Raw genomic sequence first — 25,059 nt, forward strand, 5'->3', positions numbered from 1 at the left:
ATGTCTATTTTACTCTTCTGTGTGGTGAAATGCAGTCTGAGTCTGAGGGAGCTGAAAACGTCCTATTCATATGTAAAATGTTGTGAAGGATCTGTGGTTTGGGGTATTTCAAAAATGCCACATGAGGGGATTCGTACATCTGAAAGCAATATAATCCGTGTACACTCATTGCTAATGGAGAGAGGACCGTGTGAAAGCAGCTTCCCAGCCTCCCTGTACAGATGTGTGGATCCTGCTGGAAGAAGCAGGAGTGGTGGAGAACTTCTGTGGTCCAGTGGGGCAGGATGTGGGGCCAGCACTGCTCTACAGACCTGGAGCTGTGCTGATCTCGGTCAGCTAGGCAATAAACAGCTGCTGGGAAAGTAAAAGATCTTGCAAAGAAGCCCATTGCATCTCTGTGCCTTGGGATTACTTGGAGTTTAGAAGTATTAAACAGAATAAACTCTTGGAATAAGGCAGTAAGCTCAGCTGTGTATTAATTATTAGTTCGGACAACTTTCAGATCGCAGAATCTGGCCTCTGTTGTCTGTGATACTTTCTTCCTTTTAATACCAGCATTTGGCCTTCACATCGCCAAGCAAGATGCATCTTTAATTTGTGAGAGCTCATCTGCTTATCCAACAAGCTGCAGTCATAATCCTCTTTGCCATAATGAATGACTGCTCTGGAAGCGATTACTGCAGGATTTCATACTGTCTTTTCTGCTTATTGAATTCTTTAGTGCTTCTTTTTTGTAAAGAAAATTGTTGCTCATAAATCACAGTAAAGTATCAGGGGGCTGTGACTGCAGTAAAATACCAGAGGCACTGCTTCAGAGGTGGTAAATCTTGGTCTATCTGAACATGTTGCTAGGACAGGAATGCTTCTGCCTCAAGTTCAGATACCACAAGTTTGAGCCTTTCATTGCTCCAGGTTAAAAAGACTGCTGCAGCTCTATTTTCTATTCTGCTTGGCTTGTGAGAAGACTTGCTGTGCATTTCAGTATATCCATTGCAAATATGATTTTGTATTTCATCTTCTGTGTACATCTGTTGAGGAATAGCAAAGAAGCAGTAGCTCAAATAGGCTGCAGCAGCTGTCGTTTTCATTTTGACTGTGATTCAAGATAAATGCTTTTAAAATTACAGCTTTCTAAAGAAACCTTCCTCCTTTAAAGGTTTTTCTCTCCCTCTTTTTTTGTGAACTCATAAATCATTTTTGTTAAGTAGACTGGTACTAACGGCGTGATGAAAGTAGTGGGAAATTTAGAAAAAGAAATCCAGCTTCTTATTTTTTTAGGACAATCTGCTTTTTTTTCCCTGGACCTACATTTACATAGTTTTCTTTTGAACTTACATCAGAGAGATGGGATATAACCAACTATCTACAAGCTTGAAAACTAGGCTGATAAGAAGACCAGAGTAGAAAATTTAGCTCTTTGCTATGAAGACAACCAGCAGCAGATGTGCCTGCTGATGTTGTTACAGTGAGTATCTAGAAACTGGAAGAAGGCGTATTTAGAAACCTATAAGCCTCATTAGAAATCTTCCTGCTTTTCCATATTGTTGCAGTCTCATTTGGCAAAACATATGCCTGACTTATAATGGAAAAGTAGGAAAAAGTGTAATGTCCAGAAAGAGTTAGAAAGAGTTTTTCTTTGCATTTGATGTACTGGATCTGCAGTGTCCCTTCATGCAAATTCATAATGTACGTTTTTGTTTGTGAAATACATATATTTCGAGTCATAATTCCTAAGCTTCTAACTGCATTTGAGATGGAAAAATAAAAGGAAACAAAGAAATTCTTAAGTTGATGTAGATGGCAAAATTTTTAAAATTTATTTATGAACACGTAGAAGTACTTCAGCGAGAAAAGAAATACACTATTTTGCTGAATATTTTGTGACATCTGGCTTTGCTAATTGATGACCTAAATTACAGCATTCTCAGAGGTGAGTAGACAGCTGAGATGGTCAGTGATCCATCTAGAATGGACCTGTGAAATACTGTGATGCTCCCAGATCTGCATTTCATGCCAGAGAAAACAAGGTTGTATCAAAAAAGTTTTGACCAAGTCTAATACAATTTGTGGCTTGCACCCACAGAAACTTGCAGAGTTTAAAAAAGCCTGTGTGTTTGAGATAAACAAATTAGAGCTCTCCTCATGGGAGTAATAAAGCCTGTGGAAAAGTCTCTTGATTTAGGTTTGTGGATAAGTTCTTGAGACTTCTAAAGAAATGCTGTATATATTCACATTTTTTTTAATTACTGGAAAAAAGTTTCTCATTGTTCGTTAACTGGGAAGATGTTTTGCTATTTTATGCCACATGCAATGTCTGTAGAGTGACCAAGGATCTAAGTCTACATAATTTCACCCAAAGATATTAACTTCCCCACTGTGCCCAATTAAATTCATCCTCATGCTAATCTGAGAACAAACAGGATAGAATACAAATTTGTTTCTGGAAACCTGTCTTAAGCAAAAAGGAATTAAATATCTCTTGATTCTTTGGAGGGCATTTACAACTTTTGTAATTAGTGATTAGAGCCAAGAAACAAATGTTGAGATGAATTTCCTTACTTGTGCCAGGATTTATTTCACGTAACCTCAACCATTTAGGATTGCTCCTCAGTGGAAAGGAGAGGAGCCACCTCCAGGGCCCCCTGGGGTGGCCCACCTATGCAGTTGTGGCTCTCTGTAATTGTAGGAGCTTAAATGAGTAGCTTATAGAAATCTCACTTCCTAATACGAATTCAGAATGTAGCAACCAATAGGTTTAGTGGGAGTTTTTAGGGTCTTTGCCTCTACTTTTCTGACCTGGGAAGTGATGATTGTTACTTTGCTGGTCCCTGGCCCCGTATCTGGCAGCTTTCCTGCTCTTTTTAGCTATGATAATTTCACTAAGGTGTGATCTCTTTATTTTTTTATCCTTTGCTTTTATTGTATTTATTTTTGTTTGTTTCTCAAGCTAAGTAAACCCTTGTTTCTGTAGTTACTCTCTGATGTAAGGTAAAATCTGTTCTCCAATGATAAACAGAAGAATTGTCGCATTCTCTGGGTTTAAGACTTTGGCGTACTTATATAGAATGCCTAATCTGATTTTGACTTTCTAAAAATAGATCTCTCAAGCTCCAGGGAAGAAAGCTGCAGTGTTGCCTTAAGAAATCAAAGGAGGCCAGACAAGAATTTAGTCATAAATCCTTGTACCTGTGGTATTCAGATGAAGGACCAATAATTTAGTCTAAAATCCTGAGCTGAATGCAGCAAAGCACAAGGCCTCAGATGTCACAAGACGTTGCTATCAATCCATTGATCTTTGTGAATCTCTGCTGAAGGATTAGTGTTCATGTGTTCATAAATCATTGCCTGGAGAGCTATCTCAAAGTCTTCTTACTCAAGCTTTTGCATTCACTCCTCATGTTCCTGGTTGCTGATTAAAAATTAACCCTTTCATATCATTCAGTATGCTTAGCCTGATTACTCTGTAGAAGGGAGCCCAGGAATTTTAATGACATTTGAAATGAGTTAGACTTCTTTTGCTGAGTTTCCTGTTTTGCCTGTGGTTTAAACTTGGCTGAAGTCTTGCAGAGCAAACTGTTGTAAATCATTATGCAAGACTCGTTTTCCTGCAGCAGAACAAGCTGTTTACTAATCACAAGCTTGTTCAGCGTGATTTTAGCTAACTGTCAGAAAGGTATGTTCCAAGACAAGATATTCCAAATTGAACAATAAAAAACCAAAATCAGTCCCAAATCTCTGAAGAACTCTGGGAAAGGTCTACTTCTTTGGGTCACTTACTTCAACTCTGCACTGAGTGTTATCATGCTTCAAGAACATTGGATGTGCAAAATGTTGTTGGATTGAACCTTGCTTGATTGTACTCAGATATGACCAGCTTGCCTTGAGCATAATTCTTGCCAGTACTGACAGAGCATTGTTTCATAATACCATTTACAGAAGAATGTTTACAATTGGGCTGTGGATGTCTCACTGTAGTTAAGTTGTTTGGTGTAGTATTGAAATATGTATTCCAATGCTTCATCCTTTATACCAACTAGAAGTAATTTTCTGTGCTGCTTTGGGATTGTAGCAGAAATCTATGCAAGAAAAACCATGTCCAGGTCTTTAGCTGAAGAGAATCTCTCTGAACTTTCAGTATGGGTATAATTATATATTTTTGCTTTGACTTAAAAATTCAGGAAGTTTAAAGGCAGTAGCTTGTGTAAACATGGGTAGAGATGGCATAAGTAACCATTTTGGTGCTGCTATCTTGCTATGACCAAGTGGCACTGATTTTTTGTCTAGGTTGGGTAGGGAATGTTTAGGTGAATGGTTGGCCCTAACCCAGTGGGTCAAGCAAAATCTACTATGGTCTTTGCTGTCAAGAAGATGCTCCATGAAAAGCATTTACTCTGGCCTGAAATTAGGGGTGGTTGGGCAGGAGGAGAGCAATGGATTAGCTGGAGAGCAGTGTATTTCAGCCAAAAGAAGCAACCATTTTCAGCCTCATGCAGAAATCAGACCAAAAATGAAGATCAATCAGACCAAAAAGAGGAATATATTGGATTTGTTTCTTTTAAAAAAGAACAGGATCTGATCCTCGACTGGAGTCTCACCATGCTGCTGCCAGTGCACACTGTTTCCTGCTCAGTATCAGTTACAAGAGAAAACTTGTATCCCAATAGGAGGAATGAATTATGTAGGTCAGCTTTAAGCAATGCTGTATTAGGGAATTTTGTTATTTGTGCTTTAAACCAATGTAACGAAAAGTTAAATATTAATATGTCCTCAGAACTTTTCTCAAATATTGGTAATATGAGACTTAATTTAAGAGGCAGTGAACAGAGGTAAATTTTTTACATTTGGCTTTTGTTATCATGCCAGTAATTAAAGTAGTCCAAGCAATGTAAATTAAATGTTGCAAAGTAGGGAGGCAGTTGCTAGATAGCAGCTGGGTACCTTTTAATATACAGAAGTCTTGGAAACTGGAGCTTCAGACATCTATGAGATAGTAGATTGGTAGTGAAAGAGATGGCTGCTGAATGCAGACACCCATCCTTGAATGCCACTTGTTTGTCTCTCTCAGTGCTGAAGAAGGGCAGTTATTTTGCATGTCTCTTCCAGCAAAGTCTCCTCTGGGACTTAATCCCACACAGACTTGGGAGAAATATTTGATTTGCCCCTCTGACACTTTGTGAGAAGGTGACCTTTTATGGCTTTCAGTCTTCAAAAATCTTGAATCCCATGATTTCTTCCTGACCCCCTTTCACTTTGTCTAGGTAATCGCAGTGTTCACATTCATTTTAGGCCAGTAATCTCCCAATAGAAGTGCTACCATGTCCTCTTGTCTCAGGTTTTTGTAGCTCCTGTTAGGGAGAGGCAGAAATTGTATATATGCAGCTCCTTATATTCAGTATTTTCTCCAGAGGTCTCCAATTCTAGGATAGGGTCTTTGAAGGATTACCTAGTGCATTAGTAATGCCTTCTTGCCAAGGAGAGGTAACAGATTAATCCTGGCTCACATGTTTCCATGTGAATGATCTTCAGTGTTCTTGTCCTTAAGTGCACTGTAACTCACTGGTCAAATTCCTGCTGTTGGTACTGGTGGATCTAAATAGAGTTTTCTGGAAGCTGGAGCTGTGTGCAGATGCTCCTGTTCTGAGAGGATTTAAGGCCTACACACTCCTCTGTATGTATACAGAGCATACACAGCTGATTGTTGTGTTGATTAAGCAGGGCTGTTTATCTTCCTCTTTTGAGAAATTGAAATTTGGTGTCTAGATAGCATGCTCTACAAACTTCCTTATTAGATTCATAACTAGTGGTTCCACACATATTTTAGCAAGTTGGGCCAAGGCTGCATTTTTGACAAATCATTCCTGGGGATGGAACAAAGGTCTTGTTTTTACAGCTCTTGTATTTAAGTAACTAACTCACGATACATCCAGTTGCTCACACTCCTGGCTAAATTCAGAGGATTCATGTTCTTGCTGCACTTGCAGTATTAGCACTACTCTTGAATCATTAAAGGCACTGAATACTATTGATCTTATAGGTCTTTTACAATCTAGACAATTCTAAAATCCTTTGTCAGCTGCTTCACACTGTTGGTGTGTCTGAATGTGATCTTTTGAATGATTCTTGGAGCCATGCATATGCAGTACTTATCATTAGATTATAATTAACCATAATTATGTATGGAGATCAGCCCAAGCCATAAAATATAGATTGATATATTTACTATGCTAATAAGATTTGGTGAGGATAAAGGGCTTGATTTTTTAATTTTCACTTCCACAATGGTGTGATGGATCCTTAGCAAAAGTGTTGTTAAAATTAGTAGGGCTGCTTACCCTCCATACTACAGTTCTTCTTACTGCAGATTGCTATAGGTGAGGTTCAGGCCCAAAAGGTTTTGTCATTGGCATAATGAAGCACTGCCTCAGAGAAGCTGAGACAGTAGAAAACATGTTGTAGGAGCCCTGAGAGGTAAGTGTGCCCACAGACATGCTAGAAAGTGTTTTGAATTATATAAAAACATTCCTGATAGTTATTCACTTGAGGACAGTTGTACAAACAGTGCAAGTGGGATTTCTGCTGAGGAATGGGGAGTATTCACCTTTATCTTGATGCTGCAGTAAAATTCCAGGCACAAGTACTTTCCAGGTGTGCACAGATGTGCTGTGTACAGTTGTACCAGAGAGTGCTGTTCCTGGCATCAATAAAGAGGAAACCAAGTGCAGTATTGCTATGCTAACCCCACAGTCTGATTCTAAAAGATTTATTGAAAAAACAAAACAAATTAAGTAGTACTGGAAATGATAACATAGGTTGAATCACCTCTATGATTAAGGCTCTACATTAGCATTTAGCTTTTGCTGGGGAGATAGCTTTTTCTACTGTCTATTTACATCTGGAAACAAATCTTTCATGTTGCATAAATAATTTTATCTTTATTACTGTTACTGCTGAATATAATGTGTTGATACCTGCTGGCTAAGTGAAGCAGGAAGCGATGGATACACTTATGCATTGTACTATTTACTGTATTTAATGGAAGTTAAAAGTGAAATAACAAGTTAAGGAACACCACACTAGAATTCATGTTATTCTTCATTTTAGAACATCAGTGTTGCAGGACCTTATCACAGTCTAATGAGGTGGATACACTAAAATGTTCCCCTCTCCCTTTCCCCCTGCTGTGGTGTTTTAATGTGCTTTGCCCTTGAGTAGAAGGCTTCATTTTGGAAAGGTTTCTTTATTGAGGAAGGGACTACAAAATGATTTTGAAAGCTTCTCTGGACACAGTTCTGGTACAAGAGCATGGAGGGGGGGATAAGGTGGACAGGAGCTCTGTAGTTACAATGGCTGTTGGATGTCTCACATTCTCATTTCAAAATTTTCTTCCTAAAACCACTTCCAGGCTTTGGAAGCTGATGTTACTGTAAAACATTTTTTAAGTTTTAATTTTCTAAAACACATTGTAAGTTATCTTTTAAAAAGACACATTAGCACAGCAATGGAGGAATTGCAGTACTTGTCTGCATCACTAAAATGCTCAGAATTTAATCAGGTGTTTAAATGTGTAAAATAAAATTATTGCCTCTACTAACATTACTGTCCTAATTGTGAAGAAAATTGAAGCCAGTTTGTTTACTGAATATGTCTGCCTCCTGCCACAAGACCTGTGAGTCTGTTTGCTTAGGAAAAAAAGCAACCCAGCATGTTATTAGATAATTACCTTCTATTGAAAATAGTGAGTGAAGGAATCAATTATGTTTCCAGATTGGACCATATACAGTTTTCTGCGGTTTATATTACTTGATGTATCAATTATGATATTAGGTCTCAGTATTAAAACATTACTGGACTGTATTCTCTGACTTGGCTTGAAGCCCATGATAGCATGTGTGCAAGTGGTGCAGCTCATTGTTCTAGGATGCTTCAATAGTTTCTGGTTACAAAATGTGGCGAGATGATAAAAGCATGCCTGACTTGGCTTAACATGATGTTCCCAGCAGGAACATCTCTTTTCCCCTTTTTTTTGGTTATGTCTTAATCAAATGTTGATGAGACAAATCTCTTGCTGTGATGCTGAATGTGGGTGTTTGACAGCCTGATGCTCCTTCTGTATTTCCCAGGGCAAGCTGGGGGCAGGAGAGTGTTAGCAGAGGATGATGTGGGCCATGTGCGATAAGAAGCACAGCAAGCTCTTGTTTTCCTCTTGACTATAGAAGGTGGAGCTGAATGTCTTCTTACAGAGTTTTATGGCCACAGAGGTCTAACTTGAAGCTGATGGTCTGCATCCCTGCTGGGACTCAGGCCAACAGCTCTCCTGAAAAATTTGTCATCCAAAACGCTCCTTGATCAGATCTTTGACAAAGCCTTTGGTTTGAAAGCCAGCTTGTCTTTAATGGTATAACAGAGTGCATGTTGTTCTGTGGATCAGTCAAAATTTCCAGTTGTAATATGTAAAGCAAAATTGTGGCAAGAAGGGCAGCGGTGTTTGATTGTATGTGTGTTATGTACTGATTAGTATCTGTTCTAGGAGAAACAGAAGAACTAGGCCAAAAGCTTTAAAATCATGCAATTTAATATGAGGTTCCTGTATACATTTGTCTTAGGCAGAGAGAGGCTCAGACATTGCCTCTCAGAGGTGCTGGTTATAGGAATCCATCTGACTCCTTCCTGATGATCAGACAAGCAGGTGTCTGGCACTGCTGAAAATAGTGTTGCATTGGTCCCCATGCTTGAATTTTTGTGCACCCAAACTGAGAGTTGTTGCATAACAACTTTTATAAGGGAGTTTTTATTTTCAATAACTTCCACAATAGATAAGGGATTTAGCTCTTGGACAATTTCTAGAAAGGAAAGGAAAATCAGGAGTTAAGTGACAACACTGTCTAGAATCCTATGATCTATGGTCAGAAAATCTTTTCTTGCTGTAAGTATTGCAATTGCTTTCTGCTAGCCAGCGTTGCTAACCTGTACTAATTTCAATTTCCCTTTGCAGTAATGCGTAGAAATCCATTTGGGATGGACATTTGCTGTCGGAAAGGATCCAGGAGCCCACTCCAGGAGCTGTATAATCCCACGCAGGTGAGTGTCTTGTTAAGCTTCCCAATGCAGCATACAAATGCAGTCTCTTTTGATGATATTTTGGTGTTTTCTTATTTGCATGCAACGGCTGCCTTCATTTGAGAGAACTGATCCTGGGTACTGCAGGGTTTACTATAACATTCTACAGTTTGAATTAAAAGCCTGATTTTTAAAGGCTTTTAGTTTTAATGATGCGAACTCCTACAAAATCTTTTCTTAGGTACCCAAAAGCCTTAAAAGGATACCTAGATAGAAGCTGAGGAAATGTGTTGACATGGACTGGCAGGGTGGTGTGAGAAATGTGTTGACGTGGACTGGCAGGGTGGTGGGACGTGATCTACATGAGACAAGGAGTGCAGTAAGACTGTAAATTGCCATAATATTACATGAATATAATTTATATGACTTTCAGATAGCCAGCTGCCTTTCTTGTCCTGGTCTGTGGCTTGTAGGGAGTCTAGACAAACACTGTAGCTCATGTTCTTTCTTACACTAGGTGCTATTCAATACCTGACTGTCTTGATGAGAGCTAGGACCTCAGTTATTGCTCTTCTTGTGACAAGTAGCATAAGAAAACTACCTGAAATTCATGCTCCTCTTTGCTCCTCTAGATCAATTTATTCCCTACATGTGGGCTGAATTGGCACATTCAGGAGAAGCATTTCCTGTTGGCAGCTGAGAGGAAGTGCTGCCATTGAGAAAAAATGCCAGCTGACTATTAAACATATTTATTAAAGTTTAACAACCGCCTATTATATATTTATCCATGAATGAATAAATTGAGTTTTATTAAATTGGCTATTAGGGAAAGTGACTATCCCAGTAAATCTAACTTGTTATATTTAACAAGGCAATAAATGTTTTAAATACTATTTGATTATGAAGAGACTCACTATATCGTGTGCAAAACGAAGTCTGAGGGATTTAAAGTATTTACATAAAGAATTGACAGCAATCCAAAGACATGTGATATCGGTTATGAAGCACAGTAAAGCTCCATTTGCTTGTTAATGTTTTTATGAACAGGCTGACTTTCTAATTCAATTCGAATTCTGGGCATGGCTGGGAACATAAGTTTGTCATACTGTTATACCGCCCTTTATTGACCATTATGGGAGTCAGCATTGCATAAATGGGAAGCGCATGCAGAAGTCCTGAAGAGGAGCAATCCAGTGCTGCAAAGGAAAACTATTAGTATTTGCAGGTCAAATTTAAAGACTCTTTGCAGATGTTCAAGAGGAGCAGGTAAGGGAGATGAGACGAGCTGAGTAATTGGTCTCTCTGGGGTCTGCTGTGTGTCAGTCAAGACCTTTTGCCCTTTAACATTATTAAAGGCCAAGCTGTAGGAAAGAAACATCCCCATCCAGTGAAGGGCCATAATCCCAGAGCCCTTGCAAACCTGGACAACTGAAAAGATTTCCTGAGCTTCCTGAAGCAGGGGACATAACTGGCAGCTCCTTCCTTTCTGTGTACCCTGACCAAGTGAACTGTTAGCATCCCTTTCTGGGCTCACCTCTGAGCCAGCCAATGTCAATGTTTGAGGGAGTGCAGTAGTTCTGGCAGCTGATGTTGAACTAAAGATGTTTATTGTTATTGAAGTTTTTTATGCAGAAGTGTTTCCATCAGCTTGCTGATACCCATTTTTATGAAGCTTTTAATTTTTGTTTCTTTCTTTGTTTTTAGTTGGTGCTTGATTTTTTCGGAAGGGGCTTTGCATGCTGCCCTCAGTACCAGAGGGACAGACAAATGAGCATATGCAATCTGGGAAAACAGTAACACGAAAAGGCAGTGAGTAGAGGCTGCCAGAGGAAACAAGAGGTTGGAGATGACACCTAGAATGCTTCATCAGATATATGGTTAATCTTTTTTTTTTTCCATTTGTGCCCAAAGAGTGTTCTGTCTCACCTTTCTTAGGGTGGCAGATTAGAGACTGTTGTATATTTTGGCAGGAGGGTACTTGTTCCTCAAGAGTTCACCTGTACTTGCAAGGATGGGGGGGATGGAGGGCAGATCTCCCATGTTTGTTTCCTTGCTGAAGCAGTTGCAATCAGCCTTTTGTAGCCAGCTCAGAAGTCAAATATATAATAAATATGCAAGAAGACAAGTCCAGGCTGGATGGAAGCTCTAGTGGAAGGTGTCCCTGCTCATGGCAGTTGGAACAAGATGATCGTTGAGGTTCCTTCCAGCCTAAACCAATCTTTGATTCTACAAAGACATTTTTGGCCAAAATCTCTCTTACTAATCTAAGTGATGAAAGCAGTTAGATCTTTAACCTCTGACTATCAGAACCTTTTGGACTCCTGATGTTGTGAATCCATGTTTCTCTCCTGGGTGCCAGTGGCTGTGTGTGCCATCACAGAAACTCTCTGGCACTCAGCTTAGCTGCCTTAGAGCAGCAGCAGAGCTGATTGAGCAGATATTCATAGTTCAAAGTAATATGTGTAATTTAAACACCAAACTTAGGCCACTGAAAGATGCCTTAAAGCTATGGTTTTGGATTACTACAAGCTAGGTGTAGCTGTGATTTTTTTTAAAGGGTAGGAAACTTTAAATTTGAGATGTATAAGGGCCCATTCTGCCTTGTGTTCTGTGTGCTCCTGCCTGTTCCCTGCCTGGGAGATGAGTTTGGTCATTGATTGAAATAGGTGTCAGATAGGGTCAATACTCACTGGGATTTCGGTTGCTGTAGTTTAACATGACTCAGTTTTTTCTACTCATGTTTGATATCAATTTGCACTGCCCTCATAAAACCAGATGGATACAGGTTGATTTCCACCAGCTGAGAGTTTGATTGTGGTTATTTAATATGTTAACATATAACAGCCTCTCTGATCCTGGCCTGGTTTTTCCTTCTATGGAGTTACTTGAGTTGTTTGCAGATGCCATCATTTGTCTCTTAAATCTTTTTTGGCCTTGTGAATGATTGTGAAAAGGAAAGAGAAAGGAAAGGGAAAAAGAAGAGAAGGAAAAAATAAAAAATAATAACAGTAAAAAAAAGGCAGTAAAAAAGATTGGTCTTCAGAAAATTCAAATGTAGCAATGATCTGAAGGTGACTGAATGGGTCATTGGGTGGTTTGTAGGAGCTGAATGTTAGGATTGTAGTCAGATTTTCAGAGGGTTAATCATAATTGTTCCTATGTTGAGTGGAGAAAGAGAGGACAAGTGGGTGGAGATAGCACTTGAATTAGGACTTGAGAAAGTGTCCATTACAAAGCCCATGTGGGATTTATGCCTTAGCTGGGTGTCTGGCCTTGTGATTATTGTAAAAGTATAACACATTTGCTCTTTTGCTTGTGGTAATAAAGCAGAAAATGGGAAGTGCATTTGTCTGTGGACAAAAGATTTCTTCTCTAGGGCTTTCACTGAAAGATTTTTCATGAGCACTAATATACCATGAGGGAAAGAAAAGTCAATATAACCAAACTGGATTTACACTGAGTAAGTGGATTTCCAGGCTGTGGTCTCCTCATACACAGCAGGCGATGTGCAGCACGTCTCAGACCTTACTATCTGTTGTTTTGCCTTTTGTTTTTAGGTGGAGGTTTAGTACTAAGCTGCAGAGATACCAGTGGCAAATTTTGAGGGCTGAAATGGATTGTTTATTTAATGAGTTTATTAAAAAGCCACATCATTATAAATGGAAAGAGAAAGAGGATTCAATCATACAACAAATGGCAAAGGAGAGAATCTAGATGTAACTGAACACAGATGAAGGGCCCTGCAGGAATGTGACACAAGCTCGCATTTTATCTTGGGTAGATTTTGTGGGGTTTTTATTGCATATGAAACCCCAGGAATTTAAGGATGTGGGGAAACAAATACTTGCAAGACATATTCTTAGAAGACAGCATGTACAACTTTCTCTTGTAATTTACATGGCTTTGTGCAGCCCCACTGCTCCAAGAAAAACAGATAATTGTGGGTCAGTCCATGAGCTGGAGTCACCAGAAGTTCAGAACTGGGTAACACTGCTCACACTTTCATGGTTAACATTGATCTGTTTGGTAACAGAGGGTGTGCTACTGAATTACAAGAAGTTTCAAACCAAAACAGAAATGTTGGAGGAATGGGAAATAATTGCATCTTTAAGGTTAGATTTTTGTCTTCTAGTTGTCAAGATTGACATTTAATTTTCATTAAATGCAAGTAGCACCATTGCTTAGTCTAACTGTCTAGACCTCTGAGAGGAACACAGAAGAGATAAAGCTCTGTATCCATCAGGATCCAAATCCAAGGATAAGTTTGTTTCACTTTTTAATTTGACATTGACATTGCCTAACTTTAATTCATGAATCGACTGTTTTGCTAAAGGTCACACTGTTTGCCAATTTCTTTTTGTCGAGGAGAGGTATTTCTAGGTGTCTGCTTTTGGTGTAGCTGGAGCCAGGTCTAGTAATTTGCTAAAACTGGTGAGTCAGAACTGCAGACCAACTGTTTGTTGCCTTGGCATTATGAAATTGTATGAACTGGTCATTCCAAAATGACCCATTTTTTGTTCTATTTTTTCCCCCCTTCTCTCCTTCCCACCAGGAGAAGGGAAGTAAGTGAACTGTTACCTTGCAGACAGTGTTTATACATTCTCAGTCTCTTCAGGCCACAAATGCTGCATTTTGGGAGCTGCCCTGTGATTATCTGTGCCTTAGACTGCCTGGGTAGCATCAGCAAATCCCAGCCTAGTTCAGCCCACATCACCCATCTGGGTTGTAGTTTGCTGTCTTCAATTGATTTCCACTCCCTAGGATGACTCTGGGGACTGTACCCATTCCTGGACAGAGATTTATGGTGAGCTTTGTGGTCTGAGCTCTGTGTGCACGTCATCCACAGCACTTTGTATCAGAGGTTCCAGTGCTAAGGACCTGGTATTTCTGTTCTTGGTGTATCTGAGGCTCTGAGCACTGTGCACTTTGTTTCAGTGTGCTCTGGATCCTCATTCTCAGGAACAGAGCAGCCAAAGAGCAGGTCATTGAATAGGATGAGAGGTCCAGTTCACCTAGTGGTTTCTTTTCAGCAGCAAGTGACCAGATTACAAGAAAGATAAAAAACTCATGATACTCTTCCAGAGCACAACCTGTGGGTCATGAGCATCCTGAGCCAGACTTGTGTTTTTGTCAGCTATATCATGCAAGAAAAGCCTGAGATGACTGACAGTGACTATATCAGTCAGAAAGGGGAGAAAAAAAAATAGATCTCTAGAGTCACTTGCCAATTTCAGTAAGACAAGAAAATTACACCAGCACTGTGCACCAGTGCTATCCATTATTTTTTCTCCAGTTTTTGTGTAGATATGTTCTGGGTTTCAGATTTCTTCTTTGAGACAGCCATATAGCTGTCCTGGGAAGTGAACTTTTGAATATGAGAAATAGTACAGTTTATCTAAAGAACAGTATGTTAGAAGTTATTGATGCTTTGCAACCGAGTAATAAATATGTATGTGTGTAATAAATATGTATGCCCTCTTTATCGAGGGCAAGAAGTGGCCCAAAAGTTCTACCAGTTCTGAAAACATATGTTGTTTGGTTGATGCTGATCTTTGTAGGCAAATCTGTGCAGATGATAACAGGATGGTAAGTATGGCTCATAATCACAGTATTTGATTGATCATAAATTAAAAACTCCTTAATGGGAAAGGTACAGCATGGAGACATAAGGAAGAACAGTTGATGTGCAATGTCAAACTTTAGGTACCTACTCCTGTTGATAAACAACAATTTCATATGTAATTAGCCTCATTTGCTGCAGCAAAATGACTGCTGATGAAAGAGGAGATAATTGATTTACTCCATGGATGACTTCTTATGGAGAGACATTACTTACTGTCGTGCTTGGAAGTCATAAAACAGCAGCTGGCCTGGAATGAAATATTACATTAACCTTAGTAGAAAAATTGCACTAGTGAGAATGCTTTGTTGTTAATTACTGATTACAAATGATAAGAGCTGGTTTTAGATGCTGAGGAGATGACTTGGAGAGGGGAAGGTTTCAGGTATGGTGTGCTTCATAGATCATTCACTGTGACATGATGGATACCTTTGTAAGTCAAGAGGAATTAATCAGCCAAGTATGTACAGTAACTACCAGCATTCAAGGCTAGAATTTTCCACAGGACATGCTCATTCAAGTTCCTGCAGTGCATTGAGATGAATTTTTGGGCACCTGTGTTTAATAAAAGACTCATTACCTGCATGAAATGAAAGAAAATAGTGTTACTCAAAGTAGCTCAGATTTCCCAGATAGAAAAAAAAAATAATTTCTCCAGTCCTTGATTTGTATTTCATTCTTTTGAGAGCATGTGAGTTTTACTATAAAAGATTTCTGGAGGCATAAAAGTATGAGAGGAAAGGTTTAATAATACAAGAGACGTGGCCAAAACCAAAAGGATTTTATGTGGTGGAGGTGAAAGAGCATAGCACAGCTTTTCAAAATTATCTGTATGCAATGTGTGGGCTCTCTGTTAGACAAGCACTTAGACAGATGGGTGGAGAGAACACCTGGACTCAGCACTCCAACCTGGTGCCATTCAGTGGCTTTTTGTGTTTAATTGTCTCCAAATCAGACCTCTGAAGATCTGAACCATGTTGGTTCAGTCAAATGCTTGCTCTGACCTCAGTAATATTCAGATGGGACACCTTGCCTGCCTCTTTCTCTGCACGAAATTCCTCATTTTTCCTCCCCAGTTTTAAGTTTTGGACCTGAAAAACTGGGTAATCATACTTCAGAATGCAGGGGGATATGGCAGTTTGGAGGAAGCAAAGGGCAGTGGGAGTATGTCTGTAATGATCACAGATTTCTGCTCCTGGTCCCTGCAGAGCAGTGTCTCCTTTCTGTCTGTGCTCCAAGCATCTGAAGCCATCCAAGTGCTCCAGTATCAGTGGCTAAGTTGCTGTATCCCAGTGTTTACAGACTAGTCCTTGTAAACTGTAGCCTCTCTTGCTTGTTTCTAGTGCTAGTAGTTTTGGGACAGCTTTCTCAGTTGTGTGAAGGAAGGCAGCTGTGTTTGGTTAAACATCTGCCTTCTTTCCCCTGTGTTGGGTATTTTTATTATTTTAGTAGAAGAAGTTTCTTAACTGCAGCAGAGTTGTTGCCCGCTTGTGACAGGGCAAGATGATCTCTTTACATCCTGAGAGCCCCGCTGTAACCTCTCTCTCCCCTGGGGGATTGTAGGGTATCCCAATAGATGTAACTATGAAAATCAGAGAATACAGACATACAATCTGTCTACTGGCACTTGTAATTCTTATTTACTTTAATTTTAAGGTGGGACAGAAGAAGTTGGTAAATTTGCAATTAGTTTCAAGAGATTAGATTCCACAAGTTCCATTTTTGCAGACTTTACTGTATCTGATGCAGAACCTCAAGTTGTACAAAATGGTCTATAATATCCATTGATATTGTATGTAATGTCGATATGTACTATTCATTCACTTTTTCACTTTGTACAATATTAATTAATCTCAACGATGTAATGAGCTGCACCTTAACAAAGGTTTCTTCAGTAAAAGTACAATGATCTTCTTGACTGTTTATGCAGAGAAATTCAGGAATGTTTCTCTGTGAATGCCACAGACATAGCAAGATTAACATAACATGCCTTTTGAAAGATGTGGCTGCAGGAGCCAGTGTGCCTTTTGGGATTCCTACACTAAGGAAATTCATGGTACTGTGGGGAGACAGGCTGTAGAGTTTTTCTACAAGTGTGTAAATCATCAAATCAAGGACAGATTATTTAAGGGCACTTTCTAAGGAAGTTTTTGTTTAGGTGAAGTTTGTGGGGAAGTGTACGGTGGGTCAAGCCAGGTGCTACAGTCCAATCCATACTTAGTGCACTACAAGAAGTGGCTTCCCCTGGAGTGAGTCTGCTCTCCATGGTGTTATGGACAGGGCTGAGCAGAAAGGTCAGCTGGAAAATACAGAGTTTGTGGATGGCTAAAAGCAGTTGTGAGTTTGGGCTGCGCTCCTCCAGTTGTGGTAGGTGGTGAACACTTGGGTTGGCTTGGAGTTAATCTCACAGGGGTGTGTGCATGTGGGCAGTGATAGATTTGAGATGATGCAATTGTGCATCCCAGACTGGGCAGGTCATGTATCCAGGTGACACAGTGCAGACAGTATCTTCAGTCTCTCCGGTTCATGCTGTCATGCGTTCTGAAACTAAACAGAAGAAAGGAGCAGGATTTCAGGCTGGTAGGCTCTGCATTAAGCCTCTGTCAGGATGATCTGAGGATATAATAGAATAACAGCCACGGCTGATTTAAGACCTTGTGTACTCGTCTGTTGATCTAGTAAAACAAGGAGGAAATTCTGCCTTGCCCTGACAGTCTTGTTTGGTGACATCAAACCCTTGTGACAGCAGTAATTAACAATTCACTGAATCCAGAGTACAAACTGAAGGGTCCTGGGCTATTCTTGCCAGTGATCAGGGTGCTCTCACAGAACTGGGGTCTGAATCCCTGCAAACAGAGGATGTGTGCCCCATGCATGGGAAACACCCAGCTGCTGGTTGTTGGAGTTGTCCTTACATTTGTTTGTTTAATTATTAGACTGAGAGATTTCTTGTTTCAGTAATCATCATCTGGGCAGCCACACTTAAACTGCTTTTATTCACTAGTTTTCAGACCTTGCTTCTTACTCACATGGAGCAGGTGTGGAAAGAAAAGTAAGAAAAAAGTATTTTTACAAGGCAATACCTATACAGCATTTGAACGCAACAAAAAAGTGTTTGTATTGTGTATGTCTCCTTTTCCTCTATAAATAACATAGTATCTATCATACTGAGGCCATTCAAGGAGGTCATTCTTGGTTTATTTACCTGTTGCAGTTGTATATTCTAGTGTGGATGGGATCTTGTATTTGAACCATCCCTATGTTCATGAGGCAATGGCAAAATGTGGGGGGCAGAATGAAAGCAAAATTTTATTTCCTTCACAGTGATTCTTTTGTGCAGTTGCTTTGGAAGGAGGAATAGATTTTTATTCCAGGTTTTCCAGCATGCTATCAGTGTAGATGTTTCTATTAATTTATTACCTTGGGATAAAAGTGATACTCGATCTATTGAAAATTGATGGCAAAACTCCTAAGGTCTAAAGAGGCCAAAATTCAAGCTAAAAGATCTCATCCAGGGGATCAGAAAGGAGCTATATTTGTGAGCAATTTTTTATCTGTCTTTTCATCATTCCACACATTCTATTGCACTATAAAATACTGAAGGTCTTATGCCAAAAAGATTTCCCTTTTTTTTTTTTTTTTTTTTTCTGGTAGTGACATAATAAATACATCCAAACCAAAGAGAGTTGGAAAATTTACAGTGCACTGAAATTGATGTGTATTTCTGGTGCCCGGAAAATCCAGGAAGGAGTGTTCCTTTCTTTTCAACCTTAAATCACATCTGAACAGTATTCCGAGTGTTGTCCAGCAGAGGGTTGAAAGCAAAACATTACATCCAAATTTTAAAGGAACAGTAAAAAATCAGAACATCCCCACAGTTAGATCACCTGACTGCACAGCAGATTAGCAACCTCTGTAGCTATCAAATTCATGCCTTAATATAAATCTTTTCTCCATGTAAATGTGAGCTGTGTCTTAGATAATTTCAGACAAGCATCTGGGGATTAGTAAGAGGAAGTGAATATTAATTCAATTAGAGGACAGAAGATGAACATACAAGCTGGCATGGGGAACTGACATTGGGAGTCCAAGTAACAAACACATCTCTATAGCTAGGAGAGAACAGTTTCATCTGTTCAAGTCAGACTTGGCTTTTGCTTTGCATGTATTTTACTTATGAAATAGTGGTTGAAGGAGTTGTATTTACATAGCAATATAGTTAGTGTCATATTTTGTGAACTGAGCCTGGCTGACAATACATGGATGAAAGATCTGGAGAGCAGATGCATAGTGCTAGCCTTCCATTGATTTTGATACATTAAATATTCATAAAAAGCTTGTCTGAAGGAGAAAAGAAATGTTTAGTTGAACCAGTAAGGAAAAGCTGAAATCACTGGTACTTCTACAAAAGTGTAACATCTTACCTAATGTAAACTGAATAAAGGCTTCTGTGGGGAAGGTGAGATATGCAATATTAGGCACCGTTTTCTTTATGTAAGAGATTGTTGTGCCAGTGACATCTCTCTATAAAGTAATAGCCAAAAATCACTATTCTGAGCACAGGAGAGGTTTTTTGTTCTTTAATTTCCGTAACTTTGGACCTAAAAAAGCATATCCATGCACTTCCTTATTCTTAAATGCCATGTATTTACAGCCTGGAAACAAATCCTTTCACACTGCATTTTCCAGGCAGGAGCACACTGTCACTATGGGAGTAAGTCCTGGATCTGTAGGCTTTTCTCACCTCTTCTATGACACTCTCATTTGTGCATGATTTTCTGCTAATCTGGGTCTTTATCTGAAGAACATGGGCACTCTGCTCAGCTCCCCACCTGATGCAGAAATGCTTTTGTCTCTGTCCCTGCACAGTTTCAAGCTCAGGTAGGGCTTGGACTCTGGCAGGAATTCAGGGGTTCTGGGGTAATGCTAAAAATGAATGTAATATGCATGTACAGATGTGTGGTTGTGTGTATTTGGTAGGAAATGTCACAGTACGGACAGCTTTGCACTGACAGAGTGGTGAGGAGCGCAGCACACACAACGACCATGTCCAGCTCCTAAACAGCCTCATGGGGCTCAGTTACTCTGGGCAGGGTGCCTCACTGGAGGGATAGGAATGATCCTGCTGCTTTCTCTGCAGCTGCTTTTATCTTCTTTATTTCCTGTAAACTTGGGGTAATAAAATGTTGCTGAATTTGCAGCTGTCTGCAGGGGGGTAAGGTTGTCTTCTTGCCAAGACCTACTTCTTTGTTCTTTCCATTCCTTTCTGCCATTTCCTCCAGCTTTGAAGTCTCCTTCTCAGCTTCAATCCTTCTCAGACTTCAGCTCTGCTCAGTCTCCCTCTCCCGTTCGTATTTTTTATCTTACAAAAATGAGTATATTTTTAAAATTAATTTACTGTGCCAATTTATGATCTTGACTGTCAGAAAGTGGAGGAGCCATACAGTGAAAGAATGACTTGGAGATACTTTTACCTCCAAAAATTGCGCTATTGCTTATTTGTTTATTTTAGGCGACTAGTGCAAAAGCAAACCAGGTAAAAGAAAAATTTTATCTGTTTGCTGGTAGAAGTAACGTGAAAGTGTATCACCAAAGTAATGACAGGCCAGGTGTTTATGAAAATGGAAGGAGCTAGAAAACAAGTAGTGCAAGACCTATGGTTTCACCTCCAACAACCACTAAAGAAGTCATGGGACACTGACATGTAAATGCATTGAAGGGGTTTGTTTTCAAAAGGGATGTAACAGATCTCTCCCTGATCCTGCTTACGATCCTTCAATCACACAGCCACTGATCTGTCACAGGAAGATTGGTGGAATCTTCAAGCATCACCTTCATGCCTTGCATGGAGTATCATGTGCTGGTCCTCTTTAAGAGACCCACTTCAATTTTCACTTGGGCTGTAAAGTGAGTTACTATATAAAATATTGACACGGAGGGAAGAAAACTGCCTTTTTACCCAAGTGTAAATGATCTTGAAACAAAATACGTGGGATAAAAGAATGATTTCTTAGGCAGGTTTAATGAATAATTTATTTTTGCTTCTCATGACATCAGTGTAATTAAATCTGCAGCTAAAGAAGTAAGACAGAAGGTATCATCTGCTAAGACACTGAATCTCTTTATCCCACCACTGGCAAAGTACTCTCATCTGTTATTAAAGGCTCTCCTGCAGTTGTGTGGGTTCAAAATCTGTCGTGTCACTAACAAGTTGTTCTTGTGTAAGTACCAACATGATAAAAATCCATGTATTCAATCTGATATCTGCATCCAAAAATAACCTAAATAAGCTTCCTTTCCTGCTAAAGCTGCTCCTACTTTGGAAGCTGTACATTGAAATGATTCTTGCTTTGTGCAGATGGCTTTGTGCAGGCTATGTCCATATTGGTGTGTGTTTCCAGTTGATCTGTCACAGAACTATGAGTGGTCTCTAACTTGGGTCATTCACCAGGCTGCACCAGGTCATTGCTGTTGTGATTTCTTTTGCTCTGTTAAAAGCATGTTGACAAATCAGGCCTGAGGAATAAGAACAGGGGATAGGAAAATAGTCTGAATGCAATTCAGCTTGGCCAGTGTGGCTTTAGAAAACATGCTTATATGGGACTGTGGTTTCTTCACATGTGTTCTGTCTTGGAGAAATGGGGCATGGAGGGTGATTGTAGTGGCCAAATAAGGATAAAACTAAAGGCAAGGACTCAGTCTGCAGTCGCAGACACTGAAAGTGCATTGATTTAGAAATTGGGAGTTATATATCTATTACACTTGTCAGCCACTGTTGCTTTATTTTGTAAAATTAACTCTGAGAAGCAGTTTTTGACTTTCCTCCAAGTAACATTTCCTGGACACCACAGTGATCTCCTGGAATAACTCACTCCCTTGTGAATCTTCACTGTCATACACATCAGCCTCGGATCTCTCACACAGTGAAGTGCTAGAGTGTGTTTCACTGCAAAGCCGCAAGTCCACATGGAATAAGAAATCTAAATACTGTACTGTATGGTGGGTCAGCATGTAGGTGATGACATAGCCTGACGCATTTTGAAAGTCAACAGAGATCTTTTTCCAGATGTCAGAGCAGTTCTTTGTATCACACATAAGAGGAGTCTCATTCGGTGGCTACTGAAGTCAGTAGAAAGTCTCACAGACTCTCCTGTGGCTTAGGCTGCCTTAGGGACAGTCCCTTAGTTTCAGACTTAGGGAAATGCTCCACTCACACTGTTAGCAGCTCTGATTGTGTTATAAATACCACACTGAGTTCCTGGAGAACTCCCGTCTGTTCAGTGATACTCAGCCCTGCGTACTGCAGCCTGTGTCTGAGTGTGGCAGCACTAAAACTTTCCTTGAATCACCATCTAAATGATGATACAGTAATCAGCACCACATCAGGGTCACTGCAGTAGCGGCTTGGCAAGGCATGGTTCTTGTTCCTGCCGTGCTGCAGGATGTTCAGCCAGTGCCTGAGCTGGTTTGCACCATCAGCACACCATGCATCCTAATACTGGTTCTGCCATTAGTGCTTTTTGTCATCAGGTTGTTGTCTCTCTGATACACTTGTAATGCCTGTAGCAGTTCTGCCTGTTTATCTATTTCTCAGGAACACATTGGTGGTATAATTATTGTCTGCATAGTGTTTTGATCATAAAAAATAACAAATGTAATTACTGGTTACAAGGTAAATTGAGCATCTACCAAAACTATACAGCTGCCATGTGATATACCTCTGAAATGCCTCCCTTACTTGAAGGCAAGCCAAGTATTTGCTCCTTTCTATGATTATCTAAGATGTACCCATTTGATTTTTCTGACATATATCTTTGTCAGTGTAGCCTCCACCAATATATACTGAGTCAGAAGTGTTCATCTAAATGACTTCAGGGAGAACCAGTGTTTGTGTCAAGACCTTTATGGACCAAGGGCAAACTGCTTTCTCATGCACAAATATATGAGCATGAGTGTGTGCATGCCCCAGCTGCTGCTGAAATCTATGAATTAGGGATGAGCTCAGTCCTGCCAAAGCTTTTGTACCAGTCTTGAAAAGGGATGGTTTTGTAGGCCCAGTGCTTCATTATGCATCCAAAATACGCATTAGTAAACCTGTGTTTTGATTCCACAAGATGTACTTGCATGACTGGCTATAGATGGTTTTCTGTACTCCACCTGCTGAGCTTTGAGCTGAAACAAGTATTTCTCAATGGGAAGAGTAATTGTTTCAGCTCAGAATTAAGTGGCTAATCATTAAGAATTCAATTGGCATGAAATGCACAGCATTAATCATGATGCACTAACATGTTGATGATGTGGATGTAGGGTGTGTTCTCCACTGAAATTCGCTAAATGATATATCTGTTTTTTATTGAAAAGTATTAATGTGGGCTCTGTTGTTAAGCAGGATATGGGAGTGTGAGACCTGCAGGGGTTTTAAAGAGACTGCCCTGCTGTTCAGGGCACCCATTACTGAGGGCTGAAACACTTAGAAAGGTACTTTTTTTTTTTCCCTGAAATCTGATATTAAAATTGACACCAAAGTTGTAACTTGAATAAACTGCTGTCCCTATCTTGAGTATCCCTTATGCCCTGACAAGGGAGTCCCTGCTTGCAGCAGTAGTAGGGGATAGAGGTGCTCATGCTTTTTGAGGACCTGATCTGGTGGGGGGGGGGGGAGGGGGGCATTGCCACACGCCTGACAGCTTTCACCAGAAACCTCAGCCCCCAGAGGCAAGGGCCAGCTGTAATCTGTGTGAAAACTGGCTGCAGAGGACCTCTGCATCTGAGTCCCAATGCCAGAGTCCTGCACCTGGGCCTGTTTCTGCACATTCTTGCTATTGCCTATGTTACCCTGAAATGTTTTTGATCTCTGTTCTGAAACTACTGAAAATATTATACTATAACCTAATGAATGTTGATGAATATTAAGCTGAATAACATGTGGCATATTCTAAATAACTTCAGATTAAATGTTGCTATTTCCCAGTGTTGTGGAAAATTCTCTTCTTGCTAACCAGCGGTTACTGCATGTCTCTGAAAAAAAAATTATTCCTTGTGTTCATTTACTTTTCAGCGTGTGAATTCCCATGTTTAGAATAAAAAAGTCTCTAATGTTTAACGTCTGAGGGCACAAATGTAACCTGTTCAAATATCATTCTTCAATTATCCTTTGAATCATCTGCCTTCCAACTCTTCTTAGATTCCGTAAAATACCCTTCTGACTACTTATCAAAAAAATAGTACATCTATTATTTCAGTTCATTTCCCTAAACTGTAATCAAGCACTGTCTGTGCAATAAAAATGAAAAGGAATGTCTATCTGGAACAGCATTCTTCACTTTTATTATTGGAAAATGCATTAATATTCCTTTATCAAACATATCCATTTAACAAATAATTCAATTTCCTTCCATATTCAGCTATTTTTAAAAGAAAAATGCACAGAAAGGCATTCTTTCTTGATCATAAAGGCCAAGCTTGATTTCATTCTTATTCTTGTAGTTTCACAAAACCTAAAAATAGATTATGGTAAATAACCTATTGACCTCTCTTTTGTTGAAACATAGCAAAAAAATGATAGGCCCTTACTAATCTGGTCTAAGCTGCCATTTATATTAAGGCAGTGTGGCACAGATTGTTAATGGGAATTATATTTAGGCTTAGGGTAAAAACTTTTGTGCCTTAGGTTGAAGTCAGTTTCCAGCCTGGTTACTGCAGTTAGAAAAGTGTGTGATTCATCCAGGTTTCTGGTTGTTAAGTATTGGGAACAGGGACTCAAGCAGTTTAGAAAGTGCTTCCTTTTCTGTCTCCACTTAGAGGAAAGGAAATGGAGGGAGCACTTCAGCTGCTTGACTTGGAGGCTTAGTTTTTTCTTCCAGTGGCTGTGGAGGCTTTATGAAGTTCCTTGAGTAGGGAAGGACTGCTGCCCAGGTGCCTTAGTCTGCCAAATCCAGGCAGCATCATTCTGCATCCACTCTGCCCACTTTCCACTGGCATGAGGCTTACACCAGGTTCAGGGTAGAGGAGGTGTCACAGTTTGACACTGGCACAATGCCAGCGCCTCCATGAGAATACCCTCTCCCTGGTTTCTGCTGTGATATGTGACCAGGAATAAGCAAAGCAGGCTCCCACTTAGGAAAAAAAAAAAATAATAACTAAACTACAAGGGAAAGGAAAAAAAAGGAAACACACAAGGAAAATGAAAACTTCACAAATACATCTCCTCCTCCTCCCCACCAATTCCCAATACAATACATCCCCCAAATCATCGACTCTCAGTCCGGCAACACCCTTCAGAATACTCAATCCTCAGTTCATCAAGAGGAGAAGGAGTCCTTCTTGTGCCAGTGGTGACCTCTTCCTTTCATGTCCAGTGCTCTCACCACTGAACACTGACC

The 25,059-nt window shown here is 39.9% G+C and overlaps 1 protein-coding gene across 2 annotated transcripts in view; it reads left to right on the forward strand.

Moving 5' to 3' along the window:
- Window positions 1–25,059, forward strand: part of CHST11 (carbohydrate sulfotransferase 11) — a 162,833-nt gene that overhangs the window by 58,445 nt on the left and 79,329 nt on the right. For both annotated transcript variants that reach the window (XM_071422665.1, XM_071422666.1), the window contains exon 2: window positions 8,993–9,078. In XM_071422665.1, the coding sequence (XP_071278766.1) occupies window positions 8,993–9,078 (86 nt within the window). The remainder of the gene's footprint in view (window positions 1–8,992; window positions 9,079–25,059) is intronic.

This window comes from Agelaius tricolor, unplaced genomic scaffold (genome assembly GCF_023055355.1).
Source record: "Agelaius tricolor isolate 1412-34295 unplaced genomic scaffold, bAgeTri1.0.p SCAF_3, whole genome shotgun sequence".
Taxonomy (NCBI): Eukaryota; Metazoa; Chordata; class Aves; order Passeriformes; family Icteridae; genus Agelaius; species Agelaius tricolor.